The sequence below is a fragment of the Leucoraja erinacea genome, chromosome 7 (genome assembly GCF_028641065.1).
Source record: "Leucoraja erinacea ecotype New England chromosome 7, Leri_hhj_1, whole genome shotgun sequence".
Taxonomy (NCBI): Eukaryota; Metazoa; Chordata; class Chondrichthyes; order Rajiformes; family Rajidae; genus Leucoraja; species Leucoraja erinaceus.
This window is the reverse complement of record NC_073383.1, coordinates 38,748,616-38,770,218: the sequence shown is the minus strand read 5'-3', so window position 1 is coordinate 38,770,218 and position 21,603 is coordinate 38,748,616. Positions and strand designations below refer to the sequence as shown.

The following is a 21,603-nucleotide window of genomic DNA, read 5'->3' as shown; positions in this document are numbered from 1 at the left end:
TATTCTTCCCATATTTCCAATTGCCCTCAGACTATGCATTCACCTACACACTAGGGGTAACTTAAAGTAGCCAATTAACCTCCTGACCCATACATTTGTGGGAGGAAATTGGAAGAATGCAACCTCAGGATCGAACCTGGGTCACCGGAGTTGAGACAGCAACTCTACCAGAAGCACCACTGTGCCATTGTGGTCTGTACTGGATGAATCAATCTTAACACGTTCAAATGGTCTTCACTTGTGTGGAGAAAAAACAGGCAGGTTAGGATTAGGTTTGGGCTGATCCCACCTCCAATGGAACGGTGAGACAACCCTCACTGTGCACACGAATGGAGCGAGGCTACTGAGAAGGTGGATGCTCTTCACTACTTTTGACCTGCCCCACTAATGGAACCAAATTGCAATGAGAACAGGAAGGGGCAGCAAGTTGTAGGGGAGTGGTTCTGAGAAGGAAACAGTGCCTTTTATTTCAGACTCCAATCAAAACCTTAATTATTTTCTCAGCTGAAGTGAGGAGATATTTTGGGATGTGTGTCCAATAATTCAAGAGCTACGAAGGCTGAGTGAGTCTGGAGGACACAGTGAACTGCCTCAACTCAGCTGTTAGCTTTCTTTCACACACATGCTGAACAGTGTTGCACTCTTCAAAGCTCTGCTATCATTATAAGGTCATCAAGGTGAAAGCCTCGCAGGCTGCAACACTTCACAAAGATGTCTGCGAAATGGGTGCCGAGGCAGAGAGTGAAGTTAAGTAGATCTTCTATCCTTCCCATTTCAGACCTTTATGCAGTTAAAAAAAAATATTCCCTTGCAATGACAGCAGTGTGCACCTTTAGTACAGCTTACATGGGAGTCCGATCAAACAAAATCAAAGTTATTGCCAAGGAAGTGTTGATGGTTTTGACCCAAAGCTCAGTAAAAGCATTTGCAGGATAGGCAAAAGTGCTTACAAAATGTCAATGGTGGAATATGCTGGCTTTGATCTTTTACATATAGAATGTTGAGAATTCTTGGAATTGGTGCATCTTATTTGAGGAGGGAGTTCACATCTGGAATTCAAGAGCACAGCTGCAATCGTCTCCAACTTGGGAGTTGGATCTAAGTATGAGCTGAAGCTGAGCAGAGACTTGAGCAGAGACTTGCTGGACATTCTCTGAGCCCATCCCTTGTATCTCTGACCTCTTTTTCACCATGTACAGCATGCATTGGGATGGCTGGGCCCAAAGCCTGTCACATCCTTCACTAAAGCTTCAGACCTTCCTTTTACAACTGTTTTACCAAGTCTTTTGCTCACTATTGAGAATGTTTTGCAGTGCTACAGGTGCTAATAAATGCATGTTGTTACTCGTTGAGATAGCTCCCTCTGGCTTACTGGTCCATCTGTCCTCTGGGGGAACAGCTGTGAGAGTAGAATGTCAAATGAACCCAGTAACTATTTCCTCCTGCTCTTACAGTTCCCTTGTTGTCCTACAATTGTGAAACAACTGAGCTGTCTTCACTGGTTCATTGCCAACTTCCCTGTCCTCTTTACTTATCTTACTTCTTTACTACCTTTATCGTCTTTATTTCTGGTTGTTCAGTGATTGCACACTGGTTAGCTCTCCCTGGATCCCATGAGACCTCACCTTCCAGTCGACTGAGGCATGCAGGACTTTGCCAAAAGCCTTCCTTAAGTCCATTCAGGAATGACCTACTGCCCTTCCCTCGTGATCTTCTGTTCAAAAAACTCAATCAAATATTTGTAGCACAATTTCTCACACACAATGCAATGCTGACTATTCCTAATCAGTCCTTGCTCTTCCAAATGCAGGTACATCCTGTCTCTCAGAACCTCCTTGAGTAACTTTCCCACCACTGATGCAAGGCTCACTGGCCAGTGGTTCTCCAACTTGTCCATGTTACCTTTCTTAAGTAAAGGCACAGCATTGGTCACCCTCAAGCATGATACAAAATCTCTGTGAGGTTCCCTGAAGATTTTTTTAAATGTTATTGAGGACTTAACACAATCTGACAACATTATAGTCACCTTTGCCTTGCTGAGAATAGAGTTAATGCCACTGCAATGCATATCAACACAATGTATCCAACATACACGGTGTGTTGGAAGGAACTGCAGAAGATATACACAAAAAGCTGGAGTAATTCAGTGGGTCAGACAGAATCTATGGCGAAAAGGATTAGGTGACATTTCGGTTTGAGACCCTTCTTCAGACTAAAGGGTCCGAAGAAGGGTCTCAACCCGAAATGTACCTATTCCTTTTCCCCAGAGATGATGTCTGAATTGCTGAGTTACTCGAGCTTTTTGTGTCTATCAGCGTGCACAGTCCTCCACAAAGAGAAGGCCAGTTACATGGCTGTTTGTGCTCAAAGCAAACACTAGTTGGCAGAAGTCCCAAATGCACAGATTTGGAATGATTACAGTTTATTTTTGATTTAACTTTGATGTCTTATTTTGTCGTGGGATTTTTTTTCTCATTGCAACAAATGTGTAAGATATTGCCCAGACTCCTTTCAAGGTTACTCTCTTCTTGTCCCCTTCTGTAATGTGGTCTGGGTCGGAAGTGCAGCATTTGCTTCATCCTACAGCCATCACACAGCATGGGGGAATGGCTGTCCAATGGCTGGGTGAAGACCCCATTGTGTGTTTGTTTGGAAAGTGGCCATCTCATGGATCCAATGTGTGTTGAATTGTCAAAGAATTGTGTGGTTTCACCCCACCTTGGATTTATATACTGCCTTAAAGAAATTGCCAAGAAATTCAGCAGCACTATGCGGTTTCTTATGTTGGCATTACGCAACTGAAAATTCATTTCTGTTGGGTTATCATGTGTCAGTCTGGAAACTTGCAAGCATATAATTCTGAGGGGGGTAGACAAAATAGATATCAACCTGCAGGAGAACCTAGAACAAGGAGTAATTGTTACATGATGCAGGTTTGGTCATTTAAAACTGAAATGCTTAGGAACCTGCTCAAGAAGGTTGTACTACCTGGATCTGATCATTGTGATTATTTAAAGAGGAGGCAGATGAATATTCAAGAGATTGAAGAATGGAGCACCATGGAAAACTGGTGTAGAAAGTTAGATGAAGTCTGGGGCAGATCAGCCATGTCATGTTGACTGGCAGGGCAAGATTGAGCTACCGAGTGACTACTTCTGCTTCCAAAGTGTTTATATTCTCTTTACTCCAATTAACTAGCCCTTAATCGTGCAACTATATCCTTTCATTCAAGGCTCTCCCACTGGGGTAAACATCATGACATTTACACTGTTACACCACCTCAGGATATTTTATGTTTCAATAACATCACCCATCAATCCTCTAAACTTTATGTCTAATTTCAGGGATAGAACAACCCTCTCATCCCCAGATTTAACCTTGAGACTGTTTTCTGGACTGCCTCCATTGCCAGTATAAACTCTCTTAAGCAAGGCAACCAAAGTTGTAGATGGCAAGGATTGGAGATATTACTATAGTTTGCAATGGTAGGCATTCTGCAGAAGTGCCGATTGTGGCAAAACTTGAGGGAGGGAGGAGAGGAACCATTAACACTCAGCTCACTCATGGTTACTGATCTGGCCATACGTGTTCCTGGAGGTCAAATCAGATGTCCTCCTGATTCCATCTCCATACAGACTGGTCACCCAACATCCTCATCCAAGTGACACCATATTAATTACTCCCTTATAGTGACCCAGAACAAGCCCACGTGTGGGTCTATGCCAGCTCCAACAAAGCATTCCCATTAGTCCTATTCCCTTGCCTTTATGTTCCTGTACCCCTGTAACTTATTCTCTCCCACTCATTCGCATGTTCCTTTGCCACATCACTTCACCAAGGGGCAATATATATGGACCATTTGACTAGTGCGTCTTGGGAATGTGACAGAAGACCAGCAGCCACAGTAACTGTGTTGCCTCCCCTGAATCCTAGGAGGTGCCTATTCACAACATTGGTTCTGCAACTTGGCTACGAGACTTCATGATGGCCACTTGTCTCCACCTTCCTCCCCAGATCACGTCAAAGTTACTGACAATGCATTGGGGATAATTCAGAATGATAATTCAGAACTTGAAGCACTAAAGAAAATGATAGAGCTTGGCCTGTTCCCAAAGATAAGCAATCTCCAGATGATTCCAAAGAAAACATGCATTCTGTATATACAACATCCAAATTAGCATAAACTGCCAATGACAAATTTGTAAACCATTTTGTTTTCACTTATAAACATTGCCTTAGAGAGAATCTCAAACTATTTGATAAGCCTTGTTTAGACAAACCAGTGTGACAGCATTGAAAGTAGATGGGGATGAGAAGTTTAACATGAAGTTACAGCTGACTGATGCAAGGATCGTTCCTTGTCCCAAGATCTCGTAACAGGAGACAGAAATCTTGGCAAGGTCTTGTCTTTTATTTGGCATAGACAAGACCTTGCACCTTCACAACCTCATGGAAAGTCAACCAATTATAATTTTTTTCTGAAGTGTAGTCACTGTTCTGTTACAAGCAGTGGCACGATGACACAACTGGTGGTACAGCTACCGCACAGCTCCAGTGACCCAGGTTAAATCCTCACCTTTGGCACTGTGTGGGGAATTTGCACCTTCTCCCCATGACCGTGTGGGTTTCCTCCCAGTGCTCCAGTTTCTTCCTACATCTCAAGGTTAAAGAGGTCGGTTCCTTAACTGTCCACTGCAAATTACTCATAGATACATAGAAAATAGGTGCAGGAGTAAGCCATTTGGCCCTTCCAGCCAGCACCACTATTTAATGTGATCATGGCTGATTATCCGCAACCAGTACCCCGTTCCTGCCTTCTCCCCATATCCCTTGATTCCGCTAGCCCTAAGAGCTCTACCTAAATCTCTTTTGAATGCATCCAGAGAGTCTGCCTCCACTACCTTCTGAGGCAGAGAATTTCACAAATTCACAACTCTAGGTGAAAAAGTTTTTCCTCATCTCAATTCTAAATGGCCTACCCCTTATTCTTAAACTGTTCCCCCCCCCCGGTTTCCTGCATCTAGAATGTCCAACTCCTGGGGCATGTCCGGGGCCCTGTACAACTGCATAATGACCTATTTGCTCCTATACTCAAATCCTCTCATTATGAAGGTCAACATGCCATTAGTTTTCTTCACTGCCTGCTGTACCTGCACGCTTACTTTCAGTAACTTTCAATAGATAGATGAGAGGCAGAAACCTGGAGTGGTGGGGTGGTGGGGGAGAGCTGAGGGGAATATGGGGAGAAGAAAATGGGTCAGCGTAGGATTAGTGTGGTTGATGGTTGGCTTGGAGTCAATGAGCTGAAGCGGCTGTTTCCATGCAGTATCGCTCAATGATTCCTGACTATAATACAGGAAATTCAGCAGCCAACTTTTGCGAAGAAAAACAATAATGACCACAATCTGTTTTAATGATAAATGCAGCTCACAGCACCAAGATGAATTGTCTTCTTATGAACATCTGGCAGGCAAACATGAATCCAGTCTTGTTGTCTCATCCAAGATTCATAATGTCTGTTGGAGTCACTTTCCCCAAGCATTGCACTTGGCATCTAGACTGCCCTCCATGCTCAAGCTTCTATAATAGAGTTTGAACCCACGATTACCAAACAGAGCGGAGAGCCACACATACTGTACAGGAGCATCACTTCCATCAAGAATCAAAACTAAAGAGTTGCTGGAAACATTCAGCTGGTCAGCCAGCATCTGTGGAAAAAGAGACATTAATGTTTCTCTCTCCACAGATAAAGCCTGACCTGAAGAGTATTTTCTATTTTCATTTCCAGTGCCTATTGTTTGCATGATATTTTTTTGATTTTTCATCTTGAATTTCAATATATGTATTGTCACTGCATATACTTTTAGAAGCTGGGGAAGAGTGGAGGTATATAAATAGTAATTCCTCTTGGATATCGCATAGGTCTGTAATACTTCTTCAGACATAATTGATGGATCCAATGTTTAGCCCACTGATTCATTATTGCTTCAGATGCCATTGACTGAACTTTGTTGCCTTCCCTCACAGTGGGAAACTTTGATTCCGCTGTGTGGGGCTGTTTATGTTAAAGACTATCGTGTGTTGTGTTCTTTTTTATTCGTGTGGCTGTATGATGACCCATATTTCACTGTACCTATTGGTGAATGTGGCAATAAATGTCTCTTGAATCTTGAATCTTGAATCTTGACCATGTAAACTTTTATCTCTGTTTTTCTCTCAGAATCCTATTTCAGGAGAAAAAGGTCGCAAAGGGGCCAAGGGTTACAGAGGATCCGAGGGCAAAGAGGTAAGGATGTTGATATCACGCTGATCTTTTGTCAAGTTGGCTTGCTTGAACGAGAAAGATCAACAAAGGTGACGTGCCAGTCTTCGCTCAGGGTGTGAACTGCACTCCTCCTCTCCTGGATCATTTAGACTACATGAGTAAAGAACGCCATTTTATTTCAAGCTGATAGTTTCACTCTACCTGTGTTGACTCCTGCTGCACAAGGCAATCCAAGGCAAAGAAGCCCACCCACCATTTTAAACATTGATTTCTTCCATCACCACTGCACTGTGCTGCAGTGTATACCATTGACAAACCACTCTCCTGGTTTACACCCACTCCAGTAGCCCCTGCTAAACCTGTGACCTCTCCCCGTGTTAAGGAAGCAGGGCAGCCTGTGTATGGGATCTGTGGATTCTCTGCAAGTCTCACACCATCCCACACGGAAATATTGTCTACACTCCTTTAGTGTCACTGAGTCTCAATCAGTTCCTCCTTCCCTAATGGCACTGTGGGAGCACCCTCACCAGAAGGTCAACGACAGTTCATTGCCACACACCACGACATTCTGGGTGAGGGTGAACAATAAATAGCGCCTTCCCAATGGCAGGCATTTCCCAATAAATAGATGAATAAATAAATCGATGAATGAATAAATAAATTGGTCTGGTTTGTTATTGTCACCTGCACATAGAAACATAGAACATAGATGCAGGAGTAGGCCATTTGGCCCTTCGAGCCAGCAATGCCATTCAATATGATCATGACTGATCATCCAAAATCAGTGCCCCGTTCCTGTTTTTTCCCCATATTCCTTGATTCCGTTAATACCAAAGAGCTAAACCTAACTCTCTCTTGAAAACAGGTACCGAGATACAGTAGATAAAAAGGAATTTTGTTTGCATGCTATCCTGTCAAATGATACCATCGATGAATCCATTTGAGCCATTACACAAGTACAACGTGTAGCACAAAGAAAAGAATGACCGGTGTGTAGAATATCGTGTTACAATATTACAGACAAAGTGCATATTAAAAAAAGAGCTGCAATGAGATGGGTGGGTGATCCTTGGTTTTTGAGATCCTTGGTCTGTCCTCTAGGCTGATGGCAGCGGGGAAGAAACCTTTCCCTGCTGAATGAAAAAGGTGTGCAGATATACAAAAGCAAAATTAATGAAATCTCCACTGCGATTATGAATGATAACTTTGTTTATTCTGATGTATTTCCAGGGATCCCCAGGTCCCCCAGGACCACCAGGACCCTCTGTAAGTACATGATGAACTCCTTTATAATGTTAATAAGATGAATTACCGAACTATCAACCACGGAATGGTACATTACTTACATTTATGCTCTTGTTTTCAGGAATGCGAAATATTGGATATTGTTAAGCGTATGTGCTGTAAGTGGACATTCATTTGAACTTATCTCTTAAAAACCCATGTGTCTGGATATACCACTATGATATATATCTATGTCCCCCAGATATGTTAACATCTTACATCTGCTGAAGCATTAACTAGGGCTCGGCTAAAAGCGACATACCATGCAATGCAGCAGATAGCTGACTGAGTTTTAAAGCTCATATTCATAGAAACATAGAAAATAGGTGCAGGAGTAAGCCATTTAGCCCTTCGAGCCAGCACCACCATTCAATATGATCATGGTGATCATTTTTTGATCATGCAAAAACAGTACCCCATTCTGGCTTTGCCCCCATATCCCTTGATTCTCTTATCCCTAAGAGCTAAATCTAACTCTCTCTTGAAAATTGGCCAGTGAATTGGCCTCCACTGCCTTATGTGGCAGAGAATTCCACAGATTCACAACAAAATGTTTCTCCTCATCTAAATGGCCTAAATGGCCTAGCCATTATTTTTAAACTGTGATCTCTGGTTCTGGACTCCCCCAACATCAGGACCATTTTTCCTGCATCTACCCTGTCCAATCATCCAAGATTTTTATGTTTCTATAAGATGCCCTCTCATCCTTCAGAATTCCAGCGAATACAAGCCCAGTCGACCCATTCTTTCATCACACGTCAGTCCCACCATCCCGGGAATTAACCTGGTGAACCTACACTGCACTCCCTCAATAGGTCTTTCCTCAAATTAGGAGACCAAAATTGCACACAATACTCCAGATGCGGTCTCACCAGGGCCCGATACAACTGCAGTAGGACCTCCTTGCTCCTAAACTCAAATCCTCTCGCAATGAAGGCCAACATCCTCCTTGATTTTAGGTTAATTTGCCTTCCTGGCTCCCTGTCCTTAACCTGCAGGTTACAGCTCTTCATGTGTACATTCTTGTACTTTGTTTATGGGGGTTGGAGGCGGGGGGGGGGCGGAGGGGTCTGCTTTCCCCACTCTTTCAGACAGCAGGTTCCAAATGCCCACTTTCAAATTCAACAAATCTTTCTCAGTTCTTTCAACCAGAGTTCTCCACTAGTCAACAAACTCTCTGGCAAGGGAAATTACTCCTTCCTGTTTATTCTATCTTGGCCTTTTATTGTATTTTACATCTCCCTCCAATTTCCTTCGATCCAGATGAAACAGCCCAACCCATAACTTTAACTCTTTAAACCTGATGACATCTTCACAACCCGCACTACCTCCTGTATTGTACATCCGAGCTGTACGGTGGTGACTAGGAATGTGAACAGCACTCTCACTGTGACTCTTCTAACATAGTTTCTTGCCTTTGTGTTCACTCTCAATAATCATATGTACCACGTTAACTTTCTTTTAACATGGCTTGCTCATTTTGTTTTCTTTTTATTTAACAGCTTGCTGTGGTGAGTAGATTTAATTATTTGATGCTAGAATATATATTTTTGGTTGCTGATAACAACTGACCATCTTACCCAATTTAAAAAAAAAGTATATTTGATCTTGCATTGACATACTGTATATGTGTAGACATTCCCAGACTTTAGTTTGCATCGGTGCTTCATACTTTTACTGGAATTTAGAGCCATTCCATTTTGAAAAAGTTACTGTCAGGGCTTTAGTCAGTCGGGGTGAAGCAGAATGGTTCAGGCAGCAATTTGGAAATGAGGTTAATAGAGGCAAGGAACTGTCAGAAGGTTTCTGACCAACATGAAGATTTCATTCATGCTGCCCTTTGGATGTTCTCCATCCCGTTCAAAACAATGGGTGTAGAAAAGATTCACAAGGATGTTACCTGGATTGGAGGGCTTGATTATAAGGAGAGATTGTATAGGCAGGATCTGTATTCACTGGAGCAAAGGAGACCAAGGGGAAATATGATAGAGGAATATAAAATCACGAGAGGCATGGATAGGATAGATAGCCAGAGTCTTTTTTTTATTACGGGTGTACAAATCTTGAGAACATTCGTTTATGATGAGAGGGAGGAGGTGTAAAGGGAATCTGAGTGGCTAACGTTTTGGATAAAGTGAATCTTTGGTATCTGGAATGAGCTGCCAGAGGAGATGTTGGAGGCAGGAACAATAACACCATTTAAGAGACATCTGTATAGTAATTGAATGAATATTGCATAGAGGGATATCGAATTAATGTAGATATGGGATTAGTACAGATAGGCATAACGGTTAGCATAGATGAGGTGGACTGAAGGGCCTTATTCTGTGCTACATACATTACTCTTAAGCTTCACCATTGAGAGTTGTTCTTCTGTAAAGATCAATGACCTCAAAACATACATGTCCACTTTAAAGCAAAAAATAATTCCAGTGCTACAAACAAAATTCCCCAAAAGTATCAATCAATGGATGAAGATAGGGTGAAGTGAAAGAGATGAGGAAAATATGAGCTTGGAGATGTATAGATGTTGTGATGTGTAATGAAAGATTCTTTCTAGATTAATGAACATGTTTGGGGCATCCATAAAGCATTTATTCCCCGCAAAAAAAACAGTCCATTCAGCTTCCTTAGCCACTTTGACAATCAATTTCTACACAGCCAAGTCTACAACTTAATTCCTTCAACCTTCACTGATCCCATTTTCCAACCTCCACATTAGTAGTGAAAGTTGACACAAAATGCTGGAGTAACTCAGCAGGTCAAGCAGCATCTCTGGAGTAAAGGAATAGGTGATGTTTCGGATCGGAACCCTTCTTCAGACGGAGTGATAGAGATGGTGGGGGAGGGGGGGGGGGGGGAACTGTAGATGAGAAAAGGCCAGGACAAAACAGGGCCGGCAACAGATGACCTCAAGAGGATAGAGTACATAATGGCCAATTGTTGGCTGGGGAAGATGTGGCAACTAGAGGGATACAAGGATGTGAACAATGGGACTATTAGGACCACTGGGGTGAGGGTGGGTGGGAGGAGGAGGGAGGAGAAGGAATTCAGGAGTTACTTAAATTTAGAGAAAGCAACGATCATACTACTGGGTTGTAAGCTGTCCATGCAAAATATGAGGTGCTGTTCCTCCAATTTGCACTGAGCCTCACAATGACAGTGGAGGAGGCCCAGGACAGCAATGTCAGTTTGGGAATGGGAAGGAGAGTTGAAATGTTTGGCAAATGGGAGATCGCGTTGGACAAAGCGGACTGAGCATAAGAGTTCTGCTAATCGATCACCAAGTCTATGCTTGGTCTCGTCAATATTTAGGAGCCGACACTGAGAACAATGGATACAGCAGATGAGGTTGGAGGAGGTGCAAATAAATCTCTGCCTCACCTTAAACCTCTACCTAACTGTATCTCTCAAAAGGGCCCCTGGATGGAGTCGAGGGAGGAGGTATAAGGAAGGAAGTAGTGAAGGTTCTTTTGTTTTAACTAAAGTCCATCAATTATCACCACTGGGTGGAGTGGAAGAGAATCTCAGCCGTGTAGGAGTTGTGAGCAAAATACGGCTCCCCCTTGATTAAAAGCAGGGAGTACCAGACCAATTCTTTTCCTTGCAGAATGTAAGTGTGGGCCCATTGATCTCCTGTTTGTGGTGGACAGCTCGGAAAGTATCGGTGATGAAAACTTCAAGCTGTCCAAGCAGTTTATACTCACTGTGATTGAAAGACTGAGCAGAGATGAAAAGATCAAGGTAAGATCAAAACGCTGAGAGGGTTGATTGACGTGGAAATGCTGACAATGTTTACAAATACACAGGGCTAGATGTTAAAAGTCCAAAGTGCCAAATATCAATTTACTCCCGATGGTGATGGGAGCCTTCTGCACTCACCTATGCTCCTCTGATGTTGAGAAAGGCTAGGAAGACACGTCATTGGGGTTATCAAGTAGGCACCTACTTTCATCGACGTTTCGCTGATTGAACCCACGTCTCCAGTAGGCTCAGCAGTGCTCACCCAGAACCACCCCCCCTCTGCATCTGTCTAGTCAGTTATTTGGGAGACCAAATGAGGTCTTTTTGAGAATTATGCATGGCACTGCAATGCCTCTTAAAGAAAGCAACACCTCGATTCACTGTCCTAGAGAGATTAGGTGGCACTCTGCTGGTTAATAACATAAACAATTTTCACTCAGGAGGCATCATTGCAATGTAACTTGTAACACAACTGCACGATCGCCCGATGCACTTCGCAAACCACTAAAGGTAACAGTCCTGAAGGAAATGACAATAGTTTGCATCTGTGTTATATTCAGATCAGACTACAGATGAAGCAAGGTTGGAATTCTGCTTCAGTGGATACAAATCCAAAGATTTATAATCTCAGTCAAAATTTAGGATTGAATTTGAAAAACTATTTAAAATCCGATGGCACTGTGGTGCAAGGGTAGAGTTGCTGCTTTACAGCGCAAGAGACCCGGGTTCGATCCTGACTGGAAGGCTGACTGTATGAAGGTTGTACGTGGGTTTTCCCCGGGTGCTCCGTTTTCCTCCCACATTCTAAAGATGTACAGATATGTGGTTTAATTGGCTTTGGTAAATATGGTAAATTGTCCCAGTGTGTAGGATAGTGTAGCGTATGGGGTGATCGCTGATCAGCATGGACCCGGTGGGCTGAAGGGCCTGCTTCTGCACTGTTTCTCTCAACTAAACTAAACTAAAATATTGAGGAGTTTAACATTTTCATGGCAATGCATATTTTAGCTACAGAGTAAAATTTAACACAACACTATTGTTGGACCTATTCCAACGCAAAAGTGGAATGAGTGACTGTTCTGAGAATGTTCAGGAGACATTGAAACCGCTGGAATTCTCAATCCTTTGCCAAAATACAAAACAAGCTAAAGGCAGAGCAGCACCTAGTGAAATTTCCAGCCTTTGCTCGTTCCAAAACTAATGAGATTTTGAAGAGAAAACACCCCGACAAATGCAACTGTGGTAGAGATTAGACAACTGAAGGTATCTTAAGGCGCAATAGGATGTTGACAATTTATCCAGAAAAAACACTTATGGTTGTTCATAACAACAGTCATCCAAAATGTGCATACTGCAATATTTTTTTCAGGCCCTTTATATTATGACTAGGAATAGTTCCTCCACCCTGTTCTGCCATTCAATTAGACCATGGCTAATCTTCATCTTAACTCCAGGAATCCATTTTAGGAGCCGACACTTTTTTAAAAAAAAAGTATCACATGCGATACCAGAATCCAGGTTTTTCCATGACACGGAGTGTGAAGATGTTTTTTTCAATTTCACTTGCACCTGAATTCTCTCCCAGAGGTAAAATGCATCTCCCATCCACCCTGTTGATCACATTTTGGTTGCCTCAATTAGATAATTCCCATATGTTAGGAATGCCAGCCTCCTTATTGCAACCTGTCTGTTAAGCCTGGCATCATTAAGGTATATCCTCTCCACTGCCAAGTATCCTTTCCCTGGTGCAATGCTCAAAGCTAAACATGGCATTCCAGATGAGGTTTGGCCTTTGGGTCTGTCTGCCTGAATCTTTCCCTTGTAATCCTACCTGCTTTTGGTACAGACCAACTTCCATTAAGCCTATAAATTACTTTATATCTGCCTATGTTCATGTTTTTACACATATGTGCCTTGGTCTCTCTTTTTCCTCACTTGCAATTACCAAGGAATTAGTCTCTGGCCCACTATTACTTGCATTTGCCCACATTCATGAATACCTTGTTCCTATTAAACCTGGTCTGAGTCTAGAATGCACTAATTCTTTGTTCTCTTTGTCTTCTCCAGTTCGATGGCAAAGAATCCAATATTGGAGTTGTGCAGTATAGTCACGCTGGAACAGAAGAACTGGTCTCGATGAAGGATACCAACATAAACTCACTGGCTGAGTTGAAACTGTACGTCTCCTATTTTATGACTAACAATTACTTCCTGGCCTGCTGAGTTACTCCAGCATTTTGTGTCTACCTTCGATTTAAACCACCATCTGCAGTTCTTTCCTACACAATTACTTCTTCATGTTATTTGTTAAAATCTGCATTATTTATCACATTTCTTCTAAGCTACATTGGCATAGTAGAATACGTTCAGAGGAGCAAAGTAGAGCAATTACATAACATTATATCTCCAAGGCATGAAGGGAGATTGAAGATAGGGAGCCCAAGGTGCAGATTTGTGTTCCGGGGAAAATGGTTTTATTTCAATAATGTCTAGACAGAAGAACAACGGAGGCTACCCATGAAGGATATGGGCAGAATCTGTCCATACAATACAATGAACGCGTTAAACTTGTGCATTGTCAGATAATAAATCTACATGCATTAGCAGTGAATGGGTAGACCAGTTTCCCAATTTGGCATATTTCTACTCCAGCACTGTGCCTTCATCAGGTTGGCTTCTGTTTGATCTGGCAGCAGATATGCTGGTCCATGAGGTTGCAGAGAGGAATACACCACTGATGCATCACAGTATTGCAGGAATGGCTGGTATTGAACTGCAACATCTGCATTGAGAATGCTGCATCTAGGTCAGTCCAACCATATACCCCTAGTAATGTTGCCCTAAGGTCCTAGGAGATCATGAGAAGTTCAATTTGAACTCCGTGAAGCTCTGTCAATGGCTTTGGCCTTGCCTTACTATGTGGCAGTGGAAACTGTGAGCAAACATCACATTCTGCAATATTACTCCCATATCACGATCCCGTGTGGCCCTGCCCAGCCAGTCCATCCGTCGCAAAGTGAATGGACTTCAAAACCCTGGAAGCACAAATATTAAAATTAGGGCAAGGAAATCAAGGGCTATGGCAGGAAGCAGTTCATTACAGGAAATTAAATTTTGAATTTTCGTGAGTTTTCTCTAGATGCTCTGGTTTCCCCCCACACTCCAAAGATGTGTAGGTTTATAGGTTACTTGGCTTCTGTTTACGTGTAAATTGTCCCTTGTGTATAGGATACTGTATGGGGATCGCTAGTCAGTGTGGACATTGTGGACCAAATGGCCTGTTACTGCACTGTATCTCTAAACTAAACTAAACTCTAAAGCATCCCGCTCAGTTGATGTGAGAGTAATGCAAGTTAAGGTTGTGAAATACTTTGCATTTGGGTGGCAACTACACTCTACCTCTGGAGAAAACAAGCAGTGGCAGCAAACAATGGAGGGTGACAACAGGGATGGATGGGAACACCAGTAGAAGAGCAAAATCTACAAGGAAAAGTAGAAGATTGATGCAAAAAGCTAGAGTAACTCAACGGGTCAGGCAGCATCTCTGGAGAAAAGGAATAGGTGACGTTTTGGGTCGAGACCCTTCTTCATAACAAATGATTGCAAGATTATTTTTTGCATGTCTTTCATTCATTTGTTATTACTTTTTGCATATATTTCATTCATTTATTCTACATCTCTCCATATCGCCGTCTATCTCTTATTTCCCTTTTCCCTAGCTCTCAGTGTGAAGAAGGATCTCGACCTGAAACGTCACCTATTCCTTTTCTCCAGAGATGTTGCCTGACCTGCTGAGTTACTCCAGCTTTTTGTGTCTATCTTTGGTTTAAACCAGCAGCTGCAGGTCCTTCCTACATAAGAAAATGTAAAAACCTGATTGTTTAAACAGTAGCAATAACAATGGAAACTGTTTTTTCTAATCCCTAGCGCAATTAAAAACCTCAAGTGGATTGCGGGAGGAACATTCACCGGTTCGGCACTGGACTGGTCGAAGAATGCCTTCAAAGGATCACTTGCCCGAGCACAAGTGGTTCTGGTGCTAACAGATGGACACACAGATAGTCAGAGAGATTTGAAACCATTGACATCACTTTGCAATGTGGCCAACGTATGTTTTCTTTCATTCACTCTCTGCTTTTATGATATGTGTTCCCTTTCATTTCCAGTACATGGAGAGTTTACAGAAGGTGGGAGGTCTTTGAGCAAAGGTTGCCAGGGAGGGATGTGATAGTGGTGTTGTAGATCATGTGGGTTTTGGTCGAGTGGAAACTGTTTCAACTGATGGGCATGGGTTTAAGCTAATTCACGAAAGACCCAGAGAGGAGGAGTTACATTTTACGACAAATTCATCAAAAGTAATATTCAAGAGGGAGTTTATAACTGCTCCGAAAGGAAGGACCAGATGCGAGTGGGAATAATTGAAATATTCCTTCAGGAACTTCCTCTATGGACAGATGCCTTCAGTGCTGTATCTATGTAAGATTCTATCTCTCGGTTTCCTGTCTTTGGGTGGCACAGTGGTGCAGTGGTGGAGTCGCTCCCTTACCGCACCAGAGACCCAGGTTCAATCCTGACTACGGGTGATATCTGTATGTAGTTTGTACATTCTCCCAGTGACCACCTGGGTTTTTCCGTACAAATTTGTAGGTTAATTGGCTGAGGTAAACATTGTAAATTGTCCCTAGTGTGTGCAGGATAGTACTAGTGTATGGGGATCACTGGTCGGCATTTCCACACTGTATCTCTAATGTCTAAAGCCTCAGTGACCTTTGCTCTCCTCTCCTCACCTAGCCACTGAAACACACAAACGTCAAGGCTCAGCTACACCAAGGCAGACTTAATTAGGTTTCTACTTTCCTAAACCTGAGCTCAGCCTAAATACTACACTCTTTCCATCATGCCCATTCTTGTATTTGGACTGAAAATGACTTGATTTACAGATTTCCTGGTCTTGTTTTAAAATCACTCCACAGCTGCACGCTTCTGTACAACCACCTCCAGCTGGTGAAACCTTTGAAATCTTTGCTGTAATCTTTTTTCTGCTTGCTGTGATCTTTTTTCGGAGCCGATGACTCTATAACACCAACACCACTGGGATTGTGGCCTTTTGTGTATCACAAGCTTCCTACACTGGGTGGTTTTCAGTTGTGTCCAAGCTCTAGAATTTCTTCCCAAGCTTCTCTGCACCTCAAAGATGCTCCACAGTTTTTATTTCTTTAACCCAGCTTTCGATAACATCTCTTTAGGCGGTAACAGGTTTTATTGTTATTGCTTCAAGTTTCCTTTAGTTATGAGCAAATGTAAGTTATTGTGGTTAATATGCAACTCTCTTTTTATTGTACTTCCATAACCCAACATCCACTGGTCTTCTAACCTCTACCTTCTGCCCACTATATTGTCCCTCGGTCCCTTGTTTCCTGACACCATCCCTGCGCGCTTGCTTTGGTCTCTCACTAGATTCTTGTTGCACCCCAGGTGGTCTCAGTCGGCGTGAGCGACATCTTCCGCAGCAAACCAGGCTCGGAGAACCTGGACCTGATCTCCTGCCACAATTCCCGGAATCCTGGCCTGAGTCTGCAGCGCAGCACATTCACGGCTCTGCTGGAGAATACATTCCTTGAAAACGTCACTGCTTTCATCTGCAAAGGTATACCACCATCCGGTCCGGAGCATAACCAATCCTTTGTTTCTCAATGCCCCCGCTCTCCTTAAGGGACAGGAGCTATTCTCCTGTGTTGTCTGGTGTTTTTAATCAAGAATGAATCAGTATGCATATTGACATGTTGTTCTTACTTTTACAGACAAGAAGTGCCCAGACTATTCCTGCCCCAGTAAGTACAATTTTATCATGCTTTCATATAATAAAGACCAAGGCACCAATACTGAAAGATATGGGTAATGAATGGCTGTAGTCTAAATGACTAGGTTGCTCATGTGGGAGTGAGGGAGCCATGGGAATGTTTGCCAGACATCAATGGATGAAGGAAGGGGGAAAGGTGAGATTATTTAAAGGCCATGGAGGAATTGCTGGGGGATCTTGCAGTCCCAATCTCAGGATGGGATTACCAAACCAGGAGAGCAGGACAGGGGGGTTGGATTGTCTCTACCTATCAAACCATCACGGTCACTGCGATCTTGCCACCAAGGTTCAGCTGCCGAGGTTTACAGCCAATGCCTATCCTTCTCGCTCAACGCTATATCAAAATGGTCCTGGCTTCAGAATTTTATCTAGCCTCGCCCATCTGAGACAGGCAATTGGGTCTGATGGTTCTTTCATTGTGGTCTCATCACAAGGGGCAACTTGGTTATATGTAGCACAGGGAGGAAATGCAAGGATCAGTGCAGAGACGATGTATTCGGTCCTGTGTCCTTTTCACCACTTGGAGAGTTGAGTAGGATTTCTGACCTAAAGCCCCCTTCAGATCTCATGAAATGACTAGCTGGGTCTCTCAAGAGCGTGTGTGGAAATTGTATGATGGGTGACTTTTATTCTCAGTGGCTGCACTAAATAAATGTGCATCGATGATTTATTTTGAACACCTACCATATTCAGAGCCCATTTATTGGGTGCCAATATATCATTTTACTATTATACCTTCCTAAGGACTGTGCACCAGTGCTACAGCCCAGTTCACATGGACCTACGTTCTGTGCACTCACTCAAGCTGTATTCTGACCTACTGGTCTTCACACAGCATCAGACGCACTTGTGTTTGTAGATGTCTCGAGCTGGTGTTCTCGGAGGATATGGGATCTACCTGGAGCCGTCATCTGTGTGTTTCTTCCCAGATCAAACCATCCAGTTAGCCAATATGATACAATGTAGCTTTTTCCCATATCCTGTGCGTTGGCACTAGCAATCCAAATCCTCTCTTTCCTTGAACACTCCATAGAATGAAAATCACCCAAAACTTTGCTTAAATCATAGGCTTGTGATAGCAAATTCATATTATAGCAGGAAGCCAGTGTCTACTTATACAATCCTAGCTATACATTATGTTCTGAAAACAGTTTGGCATCATTGGTTATCACCATGTTCTCCCTCTTCACAGCAGTACTTTACATTTACAAATCACGCTGTAAACTGCCAGTGCATGTGTCAATCTAAATGCCTTTTAAATGTCGCTATTGTATGGGCTTCCACCATATCCCATTGCAGAGCATTCCTGGCACTAACGCACTATGTAAAAGAGCTTGCCTCATAAAAATCTTTTCACCATTTCCTACCTCATCCTTAACATATATCCTTTGGCATTTAGCATTTCCACCCTAGGAAAATGGCACTATCTACCCTATCTTAGTCTTTCATAATTTTATATAGGTATATCAGGTCACCCCTTGGACACTCCAGAGAAAATATTTCATGTTTGTCCAATCTCTCCTTATTGCTAATATACTCCAATCCTGGGGAACCTCTGTTACACAGTCTCCAAATCCTCCACACCCTTCTTGTAATGCACTGACCAGAACTGCACTGCACACAATACTCCAAATGTGGTCTAACCAAAGTTTTATGCAACTGCAACATGACTTTCTGACTTTCATAACAAAATCCCCAGCTCTATGAAGGCAAGTATTCCATATGGTTTCTTTACCACCTTATTTAGTAACTGAGTTGCCACTTTTAGGGAGCTATGGACTTGCACCCCGCTATCCCTTTGTACATTAGTGCTCCCAAGGGTCTTGACCATAACTATACTTTTTACATTTAACCACGCAAAATGCAAAACCTCACACTTGTCTGTATTAAACTCCTATCTGCCTTTTCCCTTCCCAAATTTCCAACTGGCCTACATCCTGCTGAATCTTTTGACGATCTTGATCGCTATCCACAACTCCAAACTTTTTCACCTGCAAACTGGCTAATCATCCCGTGAGCAGTTTTCTCCAAATTATTTATATATGTATCAGAAACCACAAGGGTCCCAACACTGATCACAGATCTCCAGTCAAAATCACACCTTCCACCACTACTCACTGTCAGCTACGGCCAAACCAATCTTGAATCCAATCTACCAAGTCTCTGGATGAGGTAATGAGGGATGAAGTGAATTTTAAGTTATGGGACAAGGAGCCAGTGTATGCCAACATGCACAAAGGGTGATGTCTAAAAGAATTGAGACCCAACCAGTGTGAAATCGAAAAAATTGAGAGCCCTTAAATTTGACAAGCATACCCAGGGTGGTAACTCGGGCATTTCACTTTAACCCATTTAAACCTTAAATCATTCTTTTAGTCCATTTCACAAGGTTCTCCTTAAAGGATAATGTTTTCTCCACAGTTCAATTCAACGCCTCAACCGACATCACCTTCCTGATTGACAGTTCCACCAGTGTTGGGAGCAAAAACTTTGAAACCACCAAGTCTTTTACCAAGCGACTGGCAGAGCGCTTCCTCGGCGCCAAGGTTAGACCTAATGTTGCAGTGCGGGTCTCGGTGGTTCAGTACAGTAAAAGATATGTGACTGTGGCCCAGTTCTCCAACAACTACACGGAAGTATCTGGGAGCATAGAAAAGATGGAGTTTATGAATGACGCCACTGACGTGGGTTCTGCTCTGAAACACGTAATTGATGTCCACGTGGGAAACCGCAACAACGCCAAGAGAAAAGTCCTTTTGTTCACGGACGGCCGATCCCAAGGGGACCTGGTGCATACCATAGAGCGGCAGGCACAATCAGCAAAATCAAACAAGATTGCCGTGTACGCCATTGCTGTGGGTGACCAGATCAACGAGAACAATCTCCGAGCTTTAGTAGCCGGCAAAGCAACTGACTACGATGTAGATCGCAGTGCACGCTATCTCTACCGGGTAAAGGACTACCCCTCTCTTTTGAAAGGAGTATTTTATCAAACTGTTAGCAAACAAATGTCACTTGATTAACAATGAAGACATTTCTAAGCCCTCTAAGCTCTCTTATTTTACGCATATAAAGTGGTTACTTTGTTTGGGAATTTGCTTTCTTGAGATTTGTATTCTTTTCAAAGAGTATTTTCATTCAAGAGTGTTCCTCCCCCACGCCATCCCTTCACCCTGTGAACTTGCTCTCATACCCACCGCTTTGCCCTATACCTGTACCTCTGACTCCTTCCTATTGTCAGTGATACTAGGAACACTTTGTCTTCCTGCTCTAGCTCTAGGTTCAGGCAGCAAGCGGCACAAGCTTCCAAGGTTAAAATGAGCCAGGATGCTTTCAGAGCCCGAGTAAGCTGCCTCTTGGTCTCTGTGAGAAGGAACAACAAGGCATGATAGTCAGCCTGTAGCAGAGTCCCGACCCAAAACATCACCCATCCTTTAACTCCAGAGATGCTGCCTGACCCACTGAGTTACTCCAGCAATTTGTGTCTATCTTCGGTAAATACCAGCATCTACAGTTCCTTTCTACACAGGTATGAATTGGCTATTGTTTCACCAATGTTCTGGATGTTAAATAGGGTGGTACAAAATGAGCGATGACCCAACACACCAAAGAAATCTGACAACTAATATTGACATGGGTTCATTTTCAGCCATCAACGACAGTCCGAGACTCCTTTTGTCCAACAGTTAAGGGCTGAAGGGTTATTCTAGAACATCTCAGGGACACTGGGCTACCCGACTGAGTGAGCAGCTAGTGTGGCCCACACACAGGCATGGTCAGGCCTTCTCTCTGATCACAACCAAAGGTGCTCCCTGGCCCACACCGCTGTTCCCTAAGCATTACAGATACAGATTATATGACGAGGGTGAACCGGTCCAAATTATCACCTATGGACTGGAGTCACTCACACCCTCAGTGTGACCATGGACCAGGCACAGTCACACTCTCAGTCTGACATGGACTGGGCACAGTCACACTCTCAGTCTGACACGGACTGGGCTCAGTCACAAACTGCGGCTCAGTTACAGACCAGGCCCAGCCATGATGTGGGTCCAATGCATGCTTCCCCTCTTCAGGCAGTTCTCACGCCTGCCCTGTGGCCTTTATGTCCAGGATTTGATCACCAAAGGTTGTGCTCCTGAGTGGGGGGGGGGGGGGGGGGGGGGTGGGGGGGGGGTGGGGGGGGGGGGGGGGGGGGGGGGGGGGGGGGGGGGGGGGGGGGGGGGGGGGGGGGGGGGGAAACAGTTTGGACCCCTGCAACCATCGTTTGATGCAATTATGACTTTATGAGTCAGTTTGCACCTGATTCCCAAATTATTAGCAGGGGGCTCAAGGCTTTGCTTTCTCGCTCTACTGATGGTTTTATTCCTTTCACAGCCTCCACAGGACCCACTAACTTTTTTTGTGACTATACTGTACAACTGGAGTCAGTTCATTTTAGGGTAAGGCA

General features: G+C 43.4%; 1 protein-coding gene across 1 annotated transcript in view; it reads left to right on the top strand.

The window, feature by feature from the left end:
• col6a1 (collagen, type VI, alpha 1) overlaps nucleotides 1-20,655 on the top strand; it is a 68,418-nt gene extending 47,763 nt beyond the window's left edge. Inside the window, exons 26-35 of the mRNA XM_055638316.1 lie at nucleotides 6,221-6,286; nucleotides 7,496-7,531; nucleotides 7,632-7,668; nucleotides 9,052-9,060; nucleotides 11,160-11,293; nucleotides 13,361-13,470; nucleotides 15,221-15,401; nucleotides 16,769-16,940; nucleotides 17,095-17,124; nucleotides 19,575-20,655. Coding sequence (XP_055494291.1) covers nucleotides 6,221-6,286; nucleotides 7,496-7,531; nucleotides 7,632-7,668; nucleotides 9,052-9,060; nucleotides 11,160-11,293; nucleotides 13,361-13,470; nucleotides 15,221-15,401; nucleotides 16,769-16,940; nucleotides 17,095-17,124; nucleotides 19,575-20,176 — 1,377 coding nt within the window. The 3' untranslated portion in view covers nucleotides 20,177-20,655. The remainder of the gene's footprint in view (nucleotides 1-6,220; nucleotides 6,287-7,495; nucleotides 7,532-7,631; nucleotides 7,669-9,051; nucleotides 9,061-11,159; nucleotides 11,294-13,360; nucleotides 13,471-15,220; nucleotides 15,402-16,768; nucleotides 16,941-17,094; nucleotides 17,125-19,574) is intronic.
• The last annotated feature ends 948 nt before the right edge of the window (nucleotides 20,656-21,603 follow it).